The following is a 16,673-nucleotide window of genomic DNA, read 5'->3' on the forward strand; positions in this document are numbered from 1 at the left end:
TAACTCCACTCCAAAAAAAAAGTCTGGCTTACACAGCTGATTTGCTTGGCACTACCTTCTGTTTTAAAGTAGTATGCAGGTACACATGTAAGTTTGGTACATATCCTAACTGCCAAATTCCATATTGGTGGAATCTGAATACAGTTACAATTGGTAAAGGAAGAAGTAGTTTCATAAAATACTCTAAACTATAGTGTATATAATGTACATTGGTTGAAAATGCTTTATTTACCAGATATTGAAATACTACCCTTTTTTCCCCAGAGGAGAAGAAACAAATATCACTTTAAATGATCTCAAGCCAGCCACGGATTACCATGCCAAGTAAGGAATTCCTACAGATTGCCTTTATATGGTACAGCATAAGGGTTTTTTTTTAATAATTATTTTCTTAAAAATCTAGTATATAATTTAAACATTAATTTCGGATTAAAAACAGACTTTGTGGTCTGGGCACAGTGCGCCCGTAATCCCAGCACTTTGGGTGGCCAAGACGAGGATTTCTTGAGCCCAGGAGTTCAAGACCAGTCTGAGCGACATAGTGAGACCCCATCTCGACAAAAAAATCCAAAAAGTAGTCAAGCATGGTGGTTCAGGCCTGTGGTATCAGCTACTCGGAAGGCTGAGGGAGGATTGCTTGAGCCCAGGAGGTTAAGACTGCAGTGAGCCATGATTGTGCCATTGTATTCCAGCCTGGGCTACAGAGTGAGACCTTGTCTCAAAAAAAAAAAAAAAAAAAAAAAAAAAAAAACTTTGCAGACTTCAATTTTTCTATTGGTAAAGTTATCAAAATTTTTCAAAAAACAAAAACATTTAACTCATGTTACAGTCAAGGGCTAATCATCCTGTTTGTAGAATTTTGGGTTTGGCATGAATCTGTAGAATATGTCTGTAGCATCTGGTTTGGCACTGGAAACTTGTCCCAACTTTTGGAATTTTTATAAAATAATTATAAATATTTTGTTTACACTTTTTTTTTACTACATCCTGTTTTAGAGGTTGGGATACCAAGACTCTAGAATTTCACAACATTTAATAGGAAGAACTTAGATAATGTTTTACTCTATGCAGGTCTTCTAGTGTAATTTACTAAAATTTCATAGACTCTAGGGCTTACCCAGCTGAAGCGTAATATAACACATTTAGTTAATTACCCCTATTTTTAAAAAGAGCATATGTGGTTGGGATTATTTCTGTTATACTAAGTGTTCAAGTGTACTTCCTATGGGTATACTCAAAGTATTGTCCAACCTAATCTTTTTCAAACTGTAGATTGTAGTCACATTTAATCAAGAATTTAATTCTGTGGGTTATATTCAGCATTTTTTAAAAAAGAGAAATAGAATCAAATAGAACAGAAAGCATCAGTGTATTCCCCATAGTTGAGAACATTGTTTCAGGAACATATATGCACACTCACAGTTATATCACAATTTTAAATGATTTCTTTGGGTTGCAGCAAAAAAGAAAAAAAAAAACTTGTCCTTTTTTTTTTAAGGGTCACCTTTTACTTCTAATAGTCATATTTTCTTGATAGAACTTTTAGTGGACACCTTCCTAATCTGCAAGTACTTAAAGGTGACACGATTGAAAATAGGATACAGTGATTCTGAAAGGTAAAACTATTTATTTTATCACCATAGAGTCCAGGCAGAATATAATTCTATAAAGGGAACTCCTTCAGAAGCTGAAATCTTTACCACCCTGAGCTGTGAACCTGATACACCTAATCCACCAAGGATAGCCAATCGGACCAAAAATTCACTCACTTTGCAATGGAAGGTAAGGATATTCTTTAGGGTGTTTCCAACTGGACATGTGTTTCTTTGTTTCCCCTGGTAGTATTAAGTTTCAATTGTTTCTGGAGACAAAGAGCTCTAATTTGTTCCTGCTCTTTACATATAAGACACAAATGCCTGTTTAATGTATCTTAAAATAGCACTGTTACTGGTTTTTCTTACTATATGTAAATATAGCAAAAACAATTGATTTGTAATTAACAGTCCTTATCACATTGCACATGTGATGACATTGAGATTCACAACAGTGATTCTTAACCCATTACTCCTTTTTGTAATATTTTGTCATGATGCCTTTATATTCTGAATTGTATTCTAAAATTAGATTTATAATAACTATACTCATAAATCAATATGCTGCCTAAAAGGAGGAATAAAGTTATTGTCAATAGAAAAGTATATATTTTAATTCATAAACGTTTGGTCCCAGCTGCACAAGAAGATACAATGAAGTGGACAGATACCATACATAGAATTAGTCATTCAAATACCACAGACAACATTGTCACTGATTATGTAATTTTCTGAAATAGTGTGGACTTAGTAAATTTCTGAACAAATTAAATGCAGTCTTTCCCAGATTGCACAGTTACTGCATGTTGGAAAACTTGGTGTCTGTTAAAACCATACAAAAAATACTTTATAAAATGGGATTTGGTTCTTCAATTCTGATAGATATTCAAAAGTCCTAGAGGAAGAGAACAATTCCCCATCATACTGATTGTCCCGCATTCTGCAGGGCTATTGGCGCCCTTGATCTTCACCCCATAACCACCAGACCCTCCCCTCCTGCATTATTGTGATCAGGTCAGAAATAGCCCCCACAAAATTTCAAAACATCCCTTAGAATAGGGTACCACTCCTGTTAGCATTGGTTTGCAGTGAGATGTAACTATTCCTCTTGATGTAATTATCTGTCCTTGCTTCGAGAGCAAGCTCAGGGCTAGCCTTACTTTTGAAAGCTTTTAAAAATGTGGGGCTTACTACTTGTTCTGTAGCTTGTTAGCTTCTAGTTCTTCTGAGGATATTAGATACTTTTGTAGTCAAAAAGTACTGTTAACACATGTAAGTCAAGCAGCTGTGTATATATACATATATTCATGTGTGATAAAAAAGTATGATTAATTTTATTTCATGTCACTTACAGTAGTATTTTATTTGTGAATATGCTCAGACCCTTTCCTTTAGTAGAGCAGTTGAGGTAGCAGCCCATTGTTCTTTATATAGGTTAAGATTTCTGTAGGTAACTGTTCTTTATTTCGAAGATAATTAAAATACAGTTTTGAAATGTCTGCCTTTAACAATATCCTAACATCCCTATATAAGATGTAGGTGGTAGTACCTCAGATTACCCGCACAGGTTTCCCAGGTTTGAACCCTTCTAGAAATGGCCCTATATACACACACAATAATCAACATGGTTGGAAAAAGATATCATTGTCACTGTTATTGGAGGATAGTATTATATACCTCAGAGACGGGAGGATTAAACAGGTAACGTCTAAATAGCCCATAGTATAATGTCTGGAACATAATGAGCATAATAACTATTGTTATTTAATATTAAAAATGAAGAAAAGTCACTAAGAGTAGTTTAGTGACTTGAATATCTGGTCTTTTGACTCTGCTACCTTACCTAATCTAAAAGCATTCCTATGGGGGTTAACATGGGAGGTAGCAGTTGAGAGAGGTATCTTATTAACTGACATTGTTTAGAATTGCCAGAGCATGGTGATGACAAAAAGCTCACTAAAGATGGTCTTCTTCTGTCTTATTGCCAGTCCCCCAAGGCAGACTATCTACTTCTCAGCCCCTAGAATACTGCTGGGTAGGAACACTGATTTTTGTGGGCAGATAGAACAAATTCAGTTCTGCTCTACTTTTAATGACTTTGTGATCTGGGATGATTTATTTGGTTCTTTGAAGCCCTCATTTTCTCTTTTGTAAAGTTCAGGTAATAGTACTTCATAGAGTTGATCTGAGGACTAAATGAGATAAGGTAAAACACTTTACACTTTATACTTAATAATATCCCCTCTAACTTGGAGAAAAGCTAGAGGATCGGTCTCAGGTTAAGGTGGACATTTTAATAGCCTCACTAGAAAAAGAGAAAAATTAATCAAGTAAGTGTGAGAGACCTCAGCAACTAGACTAGAGCAATCTGGAGTCATTAACACTTGGAAAATGTCTTTTTATACCCCTCACTTCCTGCTGAGACTTTTGATCTCTCTCTTTGGATTCTCTTCCTCTATATCATAAGAGCCGGAGTTTCCCAAAGATTCTTTCTCTGCCCCTTTCACATTATATTCATTTTTAACTGCCATTGCCTTGCCAGTCAGTGAGATATTACCCTAACTTACAAGCAAATTCTGGCCATACTAACCAGTTTAAAATTATAATTAAAAAAAATTAATGTAAGATCTGTATTAGTGTTTAACAAATAATTTAGACCTCCATGTTCGTCTGTATTAAAAACTTAATGATCCTTGATTGCCATTTACATAGTTAGCAATATTATATAAAAACTGGATAGAGTCCAAAAAACATCATTTCAAAAATTAAAATGGTTTAATTTTGACCAGAGGAGTCTTAAAGTTAATTGTCTGCAAATATATGGAGTTATAATAAGAATAGGGGTGATCATTTGTTCTGCAAAGAAGAAATGGGCCGAAATTGTAGAAAGAAAATTCAGATGGAAGTAAGGTTGAAATTCTTGATTTTTAGAGTGATTAAATACTGAAGTAAAATGCCAAGGGAGACTGCATTCTTTTACACCTAAAATAGCAACAGATTGCTGAGTCAGCAGTCTCAGGTAACCAGCACAGTGAGTCTAGAAACAAGGACCAAGACACTGCCCTCTCAGAGCTCCTTTCAGCACCCTGGTTCTTCACTCTGGTATTTTATACAATATTCCATTTATTTTGTAAGGTATGTTTTAATACAAATGACAGGATCAATCCTACAAACTTAAAGCTGATAAAGCTCTCTGGAAGAAAAGCAAAATGGTTTTTTTAAAGACTTTTTCAAGTTATTAATAGTTCTTGCTAAAAGAGATTGTTCAGTGTTTGGAAAGACTTGAGTAGCTTCTTGCTTTCTTTCCTGATATTTCTTTCCTTAAATTTGAAAGGATTATAGGGCATACAATACATATATTTTTGTATTTTTATGAACATTTTCGCAGGACCAAGTCACAGAGAACATCTGCCACATAAACTAGATCCTTATATTAGATTATCACAGTATCATTTATGAATGTACTAATTTGTTTTCATTTTGTTTTTTGGTGTTGGTTTTAGGCACCTAGTGACAATGGTTCTAAAATCCAAAACTTTGTATTAGAATGGGATGAAGTAAGTAAATTGAATCTTTTTAAATGGTTAACATTATGTGCATATCTTCAGGCAAAAATAACTTTTTTGTTTGTTTTAATCATCAAGTATATTCTTCTGTCAAAAAAAGTATGAATGATTTTGTGTGATGCATGAGTGGATTGATGGTGTTTTTAGAAAACATTCCTGACTTCCCTATTTTCAATAAATCATCATCAAAACTATTATTTAGGTAACTACCTTGATAAAGGAACTTTTTTTTCACATCAGCCTTAAAGGCAAGTGTGTTCCTTTCCTATGGCTACTATAACAAATTACCCCAAACCTGATATTAAAACAGTACATTATTCTCTTACTTTTCTGGAGGCCAGAAATCCAAAATGAGTTTCTCTGGGCCAAAATCAAGGTGTCAGCATGGCCAGGCCCTCTCCAGGGACTTTAGAGGAGAATCTGTTTCCTTGCCTTGACCAGCTTCTGTAAGCTGTCCTCATTACTTGGTTCGTGGCCACATCACATTGCCTTTTCTCCCCTTGCTTCCATTATCACATCACCTTCTTCCTCCTCTGTCTTCAAATCTTTGTCTTCCTTTTTTAGGAACACTTATGATTCCATGTTAGGTCTATTCAGATAATCCAGGATAAGCTCCCATCTCGAGATTCTTAGTCACATTGTACATTCCCTTCTACCATATAAGGTCATATTCACAGGTTCAGGGGATTGGGACCTGGATATTCATGGTGGCCATGACTCAGCCAACCACAGCAAGCATACTGGACTTCATCGTTTAGTACAGGGGCGTCCAATCTTTTGGCTTCCTTGGGTCACACAAAATACTAGATTTGTGCAAAGGTAGTTGCTGTTTTTGCCATTAAAAGTAATGGCAAAAACAGCAGTTACTTTTCCACCAACCTACATTAACACTAACAATAGCTAATGAGCTTTTAAAAAATCACAAAAATATCTCATAATGTTTTAAGAAAGTTAACAAATTTATGTTGGGCCACATTCAAAGCTGTCCTGGGCCACATGTGGCCCTTGGGCCGCAGATTGGACAAGCTTAGTTTAGTACATTGTTTTTACTATCAGTTACCATGTTCTCTCTTGCCCTATGGCTTGTACCAAGCTAAGAAGAGGGGCCAGAGGGAGTGGAATAAATTCCATTCATAAGTTGGGAATTCGGCAGTATATTAAAAGAATAATAAAGCACAACCAAGTAGATTTTATTCCGGAAATTCTAAGATAATTCAGAATTAGGAAACGTATTAACATATCACATTAATTTAGAAGAAAACTGTATTGCTAAATTAAGGAAGAGTATTTGATAAAAATTACCATTCATCTCAGTTAAAACTCAAAGCAGATTAGGAATAGAAAGGTAATTTCTTATTTGATAGTTATTTTTGTACCATCACTAAACAAAGGCATTTTTATGCAAAGCTGAAATAAGTCAAGATTGCCAATTATCCCTACCTTTATTTAACATTATTTCAGAAGTTACACTTAAGGCAGTATGACTTGAAACCAAAGCAAAAAGTACAGTCATGGTGCCTGGCTCAGGGGCAAAACTGTCATTATTTAGAGATGATACGATTTTCTACCTAGAAACTCAGTCAAATCAACTAAACGACATTAGAACTAAAAAGAGCATTTAGTAAAGCAGTCAAGTACAGTCTACAGGTTTTCTTTGAAGCAGAAGTCACCCTAACTACCCTTTTATCTCTAGCGACACAATAAAGAAAAATGGGTGGCAAATGTGAAACTTACCAGTTTTATTTACCACTCGAAATTTCTAAAACTCTTTAGTTGTCCTAACTTTTCTCTCTCCCTCTTATTGCCTGTAATTGGGCTATGCTCTCTGCTAGAACTTTTTCAGTGTTAGCAGTAGAAGCTCCAAAAGTTTTATTTAAAGAAGTTTATGAGCTATCTAGTTGGAAGTTTGGGCATGGATAAGGACCTTTTCTTAAAACTGTTTGCTTAGAGCTTTCCATAGGTTGAAAAAAACCGCCAGTTGACGCTATCAAAGATCGTCACCCCATTTCTACCACTGGTAGTCTTCTGTGGAGATGTAGGGTCCATACCTGCAGAGTTTCCTTTATTAAAGCCAGAGATTTAACATTGGCTAAAAGATGGTACTTAATTCAAGAAGCTATACAAAGATACCTGCTCTCTGGTATTTTAATTCTGCATTTGATGATCTATATCATATAAAAGATGTGCTGTATCTCAGCTTTCTCTTGAGATCCATGACTTTTAGTATACACTTGCTAATATGTAACTGTCAAGAAGGAATTGATGCAGATCTATCTTTTTACAGTAATGTACATGGTATATAATAATCAGCCATTTCTTGTAGGGAAAAGGAAATGGAGAATTTTATCAGTGTTACATGGGCTCACAGAAACAATTTAAAATTACTAAACTGTCACCAGCAATGGGCTGTAAATTCAGACTGTCGGCCAGAAATGACTATGGTACAAGGTAAGGTGTACTTTATAAAAGAATGTAAATATTTTTAGATTATCAAGTCAACTTCAATTGTATAATTATTTACTGTCCAAATTATTCATTAAAAATTCTGCTTAGTTTATCTCTTTGTTGATATGGTTAAGATGTGTTACCAGTCTAGCAAAAGCTATAAGAGAATTATCTCAGTTACATAGGAACCACAGGAAACATTAAACTTACACCTTTCCAAGATTTTCAGATATAAATTAGATTTTCATATGTGACAAAGAGATTTTTCTTTTCTCCTCAGCATATGTGATGACAATATTTTGTTTAAAGTCCGGTGAATTGTAAGAACATCTAAAATACCCAATTTAAATAGAAAGGCCAAGTATCTTTCAAGAGTCATTGAAATTATTTTTGTTCTAGAGATAGCTCGGCTCACCTTAGGGGCAGGTGCGTTTAATTACACAACTGAGAACTCACATTTTCTATTTTATATAAATGGCATTATATGAAAGTGTGTTTAAAAGTTACAACATTTACACCAATACATGAGTGTTATTGTTTCCATCAGGTAATGTATATATTTTTCCATTGACTGGATAAATTATGATATAAAGGCTTACAAATCTGAACAAAACTGCATTTTTAATAGAACACTAATTCACTGTTTGGTATCTGACCTGGTTATCATAAAGAGATCAAACCCAAGATCTATTATTTGTATTATAATTCATTATCAAAACTTGTCATTTTCAAAAAAAATTACATCTGTCACAAACTTGTTCTTTCACTGTAAAAATAACTTTTTCATGCCTTTTAAAACCATTTGTTTCAACAGTGGTTTTAGTGAAGAAGTCTTATATTACACCTCAGGCTGTGCTCCTTCTATGCCAGCAAGTCCTGTATTAACCAAGGCTGGAATTACTTGGTTATCCTTACAGTGGAGTAAGCCCTCAGGAACACCATCAGATGAAGGAATTTCTTACATTTTAGAGATGGAGGAAGAAACTTCAGTAAGTGCAAATATGGATTTTAAATAGTGTATTTAAAACATTTTCAGCTTAAGATTTTGGGCCAAGACGATGGCGTTTTCTAAATATACAATCATGTCATCTGCAAACAGAGACAATTTGACTTCCTCTCTTCATATTTGAATATGCTTTATTTCTTTCTCTTGTCTGATTGCCCTGGCCAGAACTTCCAATACTATGTTGAATAGGAGAAGAGGGCATCCTTGTCTTGTGCCAGTTTTCAAAGAGAATGCTTCCAGCTTTTGCACATTCAGTATATTGGCTGTGGGTTTGTCATAAACAGCTCTTACTATTTTGAGATACGTTCCATCAGTACCTAGTTTATTGAGAGTTTTTGGCATGAAGGGGTATTGAATTTTATCAAAGGCCTTTTCTGCATCTGTCGAAATAATCATGTGGTTTTTGTCATTGGTTCTGTTTATGTGATGGATTACATTTATTGATTTGCGTATGCTGAACCAGCCTTGCATTCCTAGGGATGAAGCCAACTTGATCATGGTTTTTTGATGTGCTGCTGGATTCGATTTGCCAGTATTTTATTGAGGATTTTTGCATCAATGTTCATCAGGCATATCGGCCTGAAATTTTCATTTTTTGTTGTGACTCTGCCAGGTTTTGGTATCAGGATGATGCTGGCCTCATAAAATGAGTTAGGGAGGAGTCCGTCTTTTTCTATTGTTTGTAATAGTTTCAGAAGGAATGGTACCAGCTCCTCTTTGTACCTCCGGTAGAATTTAGCTGTGAATCCATCTGGTCCTGGGCTTTTTTTGGTTGGTAGGCTATGCTGGAAACCATTATTCTCAGCAAACTAACACAGGAACAGAGAACCAAACACTGCATGTTCTCACTCATAAGTGGGAATTGAACAATGAGAACACATGGACACAGGGAGGGGAACATCACACAGCGGTGCCTGTTGGAGGGTGGGGGGTTAGGGGAGGGATAGTATTAGGAGAAATACCTAATGTAGATGATGGGTTGATGGGTGCAGCAAACCACCATGGCACATGTATACCTGTGTAACAAACCTGCATGTTCTGCACATGTATCTCAGAACTTAAAGTATAATTTTTTTAAAAATCAGAAAAAAAAAACATTTTAGTGTGGCATTAATCCTAATACAATAAATATTGCCATTCCTAATACAGTAAATATTGCCACAGTAGTTAGCTCATTTCCCAGTCCTTTGAAGCCTTGGCTTGTTACTGTTTGGGAGAAGTTAGGCACGATGGAGAACTCAGTCTTTTTTTTCTTTTGCGACAAGCTCTTGCTCTGTAGCCCAGGCTGGAGTGCAGTGGCACAATCTCAGTTCACTTCAGCCTTGAACTCCTGGGCTCAGGCAATCCTTTCACCTCAGCCTTTCAAGTAGCTGGGACTACAGGCACATGCCACCATGCCTGGCTAACTTTATTTTTTGTAGTGACAGAGTTTCGCTATGTTGCCTAGGCTGGTCTCGCACTCCTAGGCTCAAGCGGTCCTCCCACCTCAGCCTCCCAAAGTGCTGAGATTACAGACTGAGCCACTGTGCCCAGCCTGAAAACTCTGTCTTTTCTTTTGATGTGAAGGGGGTTTTGTTTTATTTGTGTGTGTGTATATATGTCTGTCTGTGCTTTGGAACCACATAGGCTACACTTTAACTATATCTGTTTTAGGGGAACTATGAGGAGGGGACGATCACCACAGCCTTCTTGACTAAGCAGCTCTAAAAGATGAGGAAATATTGTGTCTGCCTTTCTCTAACTGTATTTATACACTGCTTCCCAAAGTGTCACAGAAGATTTTAAAAGTTTCCTGTGAAACTGTAGTACAGCCTGAATCTAGTTATGCATCACTCACATCCTGTTACCTAGAGGCTAGGTGACCAGGAGTTAGGGTGTATTCTATTATTAAATCTATATATAGTTCATAGATTTTCAGAGCTACTTTGAAGGAATATGGGTCAAAAATGGCATTGGTCCACCCCTAAGTATATACCCAAAAGAACTGAAAACACATGTTCATACAAAAAATTTGTACACAAATGTTCATAGCAGCATTATTCATAATAGTCAAAAAGTGGAAACAACCCAAACGTCCATCAACAGATAGATGGATAAACAAAATGTGGTGTATCCATACGATGGAATATTTTTCAGCCATAAAAAGAGTATCAGTATATGCCACAACATGAATCAACCTTGAAAACATTATGCTAAATAAAAGAACCCAGTTACAAAAAACTCCATATTATATGATTCCATTTATATGGATATAGACAAATCCATAGAGACAGGAAGTATGTTAGTAGATAGGAGGAGGGAAGTGACTGCTACCCAAAAAAGGACAGGCTTTTTCTGAAATTAGAAATTAGGTGAGGGTTGCACAACTTTGTGAATACACTATAAGCCATTAGATTTTATACTTTGAAATGGTGAATTTTATGGTATATGAATTATATCTCAATTTTTTTTAATTCAAAAAATGATAACGCTCGGAAAATTTGTAAAGCATTGTCACTGGTGCTGGAAATAGCAATCCCAAACCTAAGTGACATCCTCACCTGCCAGCACAACTAACCCTTCAATTATTTACTTAAACAGCTATGTGTTAAAGGCAAGTTAAATATGTTAACTACTTAACAGTTCTGTTCAGCTCTTGCATAATGTCTCTGGGAAATCTCTGTTCTTGGGATAGCTTACTGATGGTGAAGTTACCATTGGCTCCAACTCTAAACTCTTCCTCAACACAAAGATCGTCTTTTCTTGGCTACTATATTTACTGAGACTAAGTGGTCTGCTTCATCTTCTACCAAATGTTCAATAAGCATTTCCGGGTCTACCCACTGAAGACAGAAGCATCAAGGTGAGGATTCCACTCAACAGAGCATTAGTCATATTGCACATAGTAGAAGATGAAGAGAAACTCGGGTCTTTTCACATATTCATTATTGCCCATATTTCCATTGTTAGACATCGAATGAAGACTTTGTTTTTTCCTTTTCCAGGGGTATGGTTTTAAGCCTAAATATGATGGAGAAGATCTTGCCTACACAGTGAAAAATCTCAGACGTAGTACTAAGTATAAATTTAAGGTAAGCTTTGAAAACCCTTAAAAGATTTGTTCCTTGTGCCTGTTCTTACTGGTGTGGTGGGGTTCTTTGTTTTCTGTTTGTTTGTTTTTTGAGACAGGCTCTTACTCTGTCACCCAGGCTGCTGCAGTGGCACAATCATGGCTCACTGCAGCCACAACCTCCTGGGCTCAAGTCATCCTCCCACCTCAGCTTCCCAAGCAGCTGAGACCACAGGTGCATGCCACCACACCTGGCTAACTTATTTTGTAGAGACGAGGTTTCACCATCTTGCCTAGGCTGGTCTCAAACTCCTGGGTTCAAGCGATCTTCCTGCCTTGGCCTCCTAGAGTTCTGGGATTACAGACATGAGCCACTGCATCCAGCCTCTATTGTTACTGTTTTGAAGACAAGTATATACTTCACTCCTTTGGTTTTAGATCTTAAATAATGTTGACCTTTTCTAGTGAGCTTTTTTGTTTTAGTTTATTATATGGTGGTGCTTCTCAAACTTTATATATTTAAAACAAAAACCAATTTATATGGCTTTTATTTGTGTAGTGTGACCAAACATCTTTTAAAATATGAATGTTAGAACATATTAAGTGTATGCTTTGTTGGCAGGGATATCACAGAAAATAATGCTACATTTTTCTCAATGTATCATATCAAGTAATGTATAATTTCAATTTGTCTTATTACTGGTAGTCACTTGATAAAGCCTGTATCTACCATATTCTTCTCATATTTATAATAACTGTAAAGTTATTCTTTTTTGTTTGTAATTAATAAGTATTTTGTAAATACTGTGTACCCTGTGAGCATCTTGTTCCTCATCAAACTTTCATCCATAGTTTTAACACCCATTGGTGATACTTGCCTAAATCAATTATTACCATGATTGATGGTGCCAAGTGGTGATTTTTAAAATTTTACCATTTTTTCTACATTCATTAGTTGGTATTATACTGTAAGGAAAGAAAGACTTTCTCTTCTCCCCATTTATATCAGTATATACTCATGGAAGGCTGTTAAATGGGTTATATTTTGTTACTTTGATTATTATGAGGCTCAAATTGTCCCAGATCTGGGATCCCCTACAGGCTGGCTTCAGAATCCTTTTGACATGTCTGTCATTCTTTGAGCCCTTACTTTCTGGCACAAGATACTCTAGTCTCATCTTAAACTTTACCTTCTTCAACTCTGGAATTGGCCATTTCTCAAAGCACCAGGATCCTTTTAATGGACAGTGATATTTAGGAATCAAATCTAGATACTAAGTATACTTAATTGCCATAGAGGTTTTACTGCTCCTGGGCACCCTCCCAATGGACAGAGCTAGGAACTATATGTGTGTATATGTTTAGTTTATATACAAATATTTATACACGTGTATATACATAAATAGACAATTACAACACAGATACATATCTGTGTTTCTATATCTCTGTATTTTTAAAAATCATGAGTTCACAACAGATACCTTCAATTCTAATCCAGTGCCACAGGTTAATTTTAGTTTTCCCCTGTCCTTATTTCTAACTTCCTTCATCATCAGTGAGAAACTTTGCTCATTAGTTGATAAACTCAACATTTAAATTTTCCTGCCAGTGCTTATTTAATCAAACCATTTCAAATAAATGATAAAAGCCGCTGTAAATTGTTTTCACTATTAAAAAGCAAAGATAAATTTTATTACTTCTTGAGAATCTTAAGTCTTCAGCAATGGGAAATTTGATTATTTAGTACATAATAATTGTTATGCTTTATTTTATGCTATTAGCTTCATTTTAAAAACTTATAATAATGCTATGTCAATTTAATTTCTAAATATGGTTTTGATATTTACAAGATTTATAAAATACCTGAGAAATAGGCACATCCATTCCAGTTTTGTGATGATATTGTATATTTTTGCTTCATTAATGAAGCATTCCAACAGGTCTCCTAAAGAGGAAGTTGTTAATGTCTTTGTAATTTGTTAAGTTTATGAAAATCCTAAAATTCTACTACCATGTAACACCATGGTATTATAGGGACTGAAATGGATACACATATACATATGTGTTAAATTCCTTAGCATTCTACTATAAGCTAATCAAATTTCTATTTAGGCCAGGCATGGTGGCTCACGCCTGTAATCCCAACTACTCGGGAGTCTGAGGCACAAGAACTGCTTGAACCTGGGAGGCAAAGTTTGCAGTCAGCCAAGATTATGCCACTGCACTCCCGACTGGGCAATACAGCAAGATTCTGTCTCAAAAAAAAAAAATTTTTTTTTTTTTTTTCTATTTAAAAGCCACCAGGCATGGTAGCTCACGCTTGTAATAATCCCAACACTTTCGGAGGCTGAGACAGGAGGATCATATGAGCCCAGGATTTCAAGGCTGTAGTGAGCTATGATCGTGTCACTGCACTCCAGCCTAGGCAGCAGAGCAAGACCCCATCTCTTAATAATATTAACTAATTAATTAAAGTGTGTTTCACTATGGTGGTCACTGTCAAATTTCAGGGCAGGGAGAAGTATACAGTCAGAATCTCCAAGGAGACAGTAGGCTGTTGTACAAAATTCTCCCTGATAATGAGGTTGGAGATGGGAAAACAGTATGTTTGAAAGCCACCTCTTTAAACATCACTGGATAAAAGGAAGGGGGCTATATTCTGGCTTATTAAGATGTGGAGCAATAGTTCTCAAAGTGGTCAGCAGGCCAGTTTATCAGTATCGCCTGAGAACTTGTTAGAAATGTAAATTCTCTGGCCCCGCCCCTCCCCACCCCCATCTACTAAATCAGAAATTTGGGGGGCAGAGGCCTAGCAGTCTGTTGTGGTATACTTCTAAGTAATTCTGATCCTTGCCAAAATCTGGAAACAGCTGATCTAGAGGAGGAAAAAAACAGGAAGTAGAAAATGATGCTTGTATGAAGTTCTAGGAGTTCAGACACTTATTTTAAATCTGCCATGTGCGGGGAACTCAGCTTGAGGGCATTTTGAATCATTAAATCCTATTGTTGTGTCTTGGTCTTCCTTTTCTAGCTAGATATTGCAGACTCTTTCAAACAGTCGTATCAAAATAAAATCTTAATATTTTAGAGAGATCTTAGAACACTAAAGAGAGATCTTAGAACACTTCGAGAAAAACTACAAAAAAAAATAATCCAGGAAGTAATGACTAAGTAGCATATTATTATTCTGAAGAAACAATAAGATTATGATTAATGTAAAATGAACTACTAATATGACCAAGTTTACCAAATACTAGAGCTCTAGGTTCTACACTGAGGACAATTCTGGGATAACCGAAATACTAAAACAAGATTAGAACAGTGACAAAATTTAAATGTTAAAGAAGAAGGAAAATAAAATTTTATTTATTTATTTATTTATTTTGAGACAGGAGCTCACACCATCACCCAGGCTGGAGTGCATTGGCACAGTCATAGTTCACTGCAGCCTCAAACTCCTGAGCTCAAGGGTTCCTCCCACCTCAGCCTCCTGAGTAAGCTGGGACTACAGGCATGAGCCACCACACCTGGCTATTTTTTATTTATTTTTTATTTTTTTGTAGAGATAGTCTTGTATGTTGCCCAGGATGGTCTTGAATTCCTGGACTCAGTCAATCCTCCCACCTCAGCCTCCCAAAGTACTAGGATTACAGGCATGAGCCACCACGCCCAGCCAAAAATAAAATTTTAAAGCACAGCAAAGCAGTCAGAATTCTTTAAAATTATTTAAAATTAAGAGTTATAAGCAATTCTAATTTCATCGAATGGTTCACTGAAGGCTCGGCTAGGACCTGGTGTCTACATTTTTTTTTTAAGCGATCAAAGGCTTCAGAGCCGAGTGGCCAGTCCTATAACCCTAGGCCACTAGAAAACTGAATTTCCTGAATTTTCTGAAAAAGTTTTTCAAGTAGAAAACCTTCTGGGATTTTTTTTTTCTTTTTTTCTTTCCAATCCCCACTTTGGATGTAGCAAGCCTTCTAAAGGTCAAGGTATCTTGAGCTAAGAACCTTTAGATACTTTCACTTTCAGCTTATTCCTTGTTTTTTGAGGTCTTTTTATAGCTAAAGAGAAATCAAAACAGCTTGTATCTGGCTCCATTAACTACTTTTATGTTCCATCCTTGAAATTCACTTACGTCAGCATCTGTTACAGTACATAGTATATAGTCATGTTTTCTTCCTCTCATCTTGTCTGGTGTCATTTCTTCCCTAAGTGTGCCCTAGCTAAGTCCTTAGGTCTTCTTGGTGTATCCCTCTCTTGCTTAGATATACATCTTTTTGCCTTACATCATCTGCCATTTCTGTCTTGAAGAATACTAAATCTTCAAACATGTTATGTATATAACTGCTTTCAGGCTCTTTTTTCACCTTCCAGTCCAGGTTCTTTTCTATACCTAGATTAATCTTTCTGAAAAACAGCTTTCCCTCTAAGAAACAATTTCCTTAGTTTGATATAAGATTCTTTATATTTCCATTCCGTTTTTAAAATGTACTACCTTCCAGTCCATACTTGAACCAGCTACCTCACCAGATTAACTACTCATCTCTCCCTGAGCAGAGTTCACTGTTTACTATTCACTTGTGCTCTTATGTGCAGTGCTTTCTGTTTTTTCTCTTAGCCAAGCTTCCCCTTTGATTGCTATTGCCCAGGAAGACTCCATAACACTTCCATTTCCCTTTTCAAAGCCTTCCTAAACCATTTTAGGCCTTAGTAATCTTTCTTCTCCTGCCCCAATCTTTTGATACGCATATTGCTTATCTTATGCATGAAGATTCTAAACTCCTTGAAGGTAAGATCTGCTCACACAGGGTTCCTAGCACAGTGCTCCTTATGTGATAGGCACTAAATGAACATTTTGATTATTTGTAAAATTTGGTTGGGGGGAGATTATCTTTTTGACTTTATACCTTTAATTACCTTTATGACTAGAAGGTGCTTTACAGTAAAAGGAGACAATATTGAAATATAGAGCCTTAAAAACATAATTAAATGAATCTTTATAGTTTTTAGGAAGA

At 35.9% G+C, this 16,673-nt stretch overlaps 1 protein-coding gene across 3 annotated transcripts in view; it reads left to right on the top strand.

The window, feature by feature from the left end:
• FNDC3A (fibronectin type III domain containing 3A) overlaps positions 1 to 16,673 on the top strand; it is a 231,509-nt gene that overhangs the window by 188,792 nt on the left and 26,044 nt on the right. For all 3 annotated transcript variants that reach the window (XM_055244290.2, XM_055244289.2, XM_055244291.2), the window contains 6 exons: positions 265 to 324; positions 1,644 to 1,782; positions 5,096 to 5,149; positions 7,482 to 7,606; positions 8,418 to 8,592; positions 11,594 to 11,680. In XM_055244290.2, the coding sequence (XP_055100265.1) occupies positions 265 to 324; positions 1,644 to 1,782; positions 5,096 to 5,149; positions 7,482 to 7,606; positions 8,418 to 8,592; positions 11,594 to 11,680 (640 nt within the window). The remainder of the gene's footprint in view (positions 1 to 264; positions 325 to 1,643; positions 1,783 to 5,095; positions 5,150 to 7,481; positions 7,607 to 8,417; positions 8,593 to 11,593; positions 11,681 to 16,673) is intronic.

The sequence above is a fragment of the Symphalangus syndactylus genome, chromosome 15, assembly GCF_028878055.3.
Source record: "Symphalangus syndactylus isolate Jambi chromosome 15, NHGRI_mSymSyn1-v2.1_pri, whole genome shotgun sequence".
Classification (NCBI taxonomy): Eukaryota; Metazoa; Chordata; class Mammalia; order Primates; family Hylobatidae; genus Symphalangus; species Symphalangus syndactylus.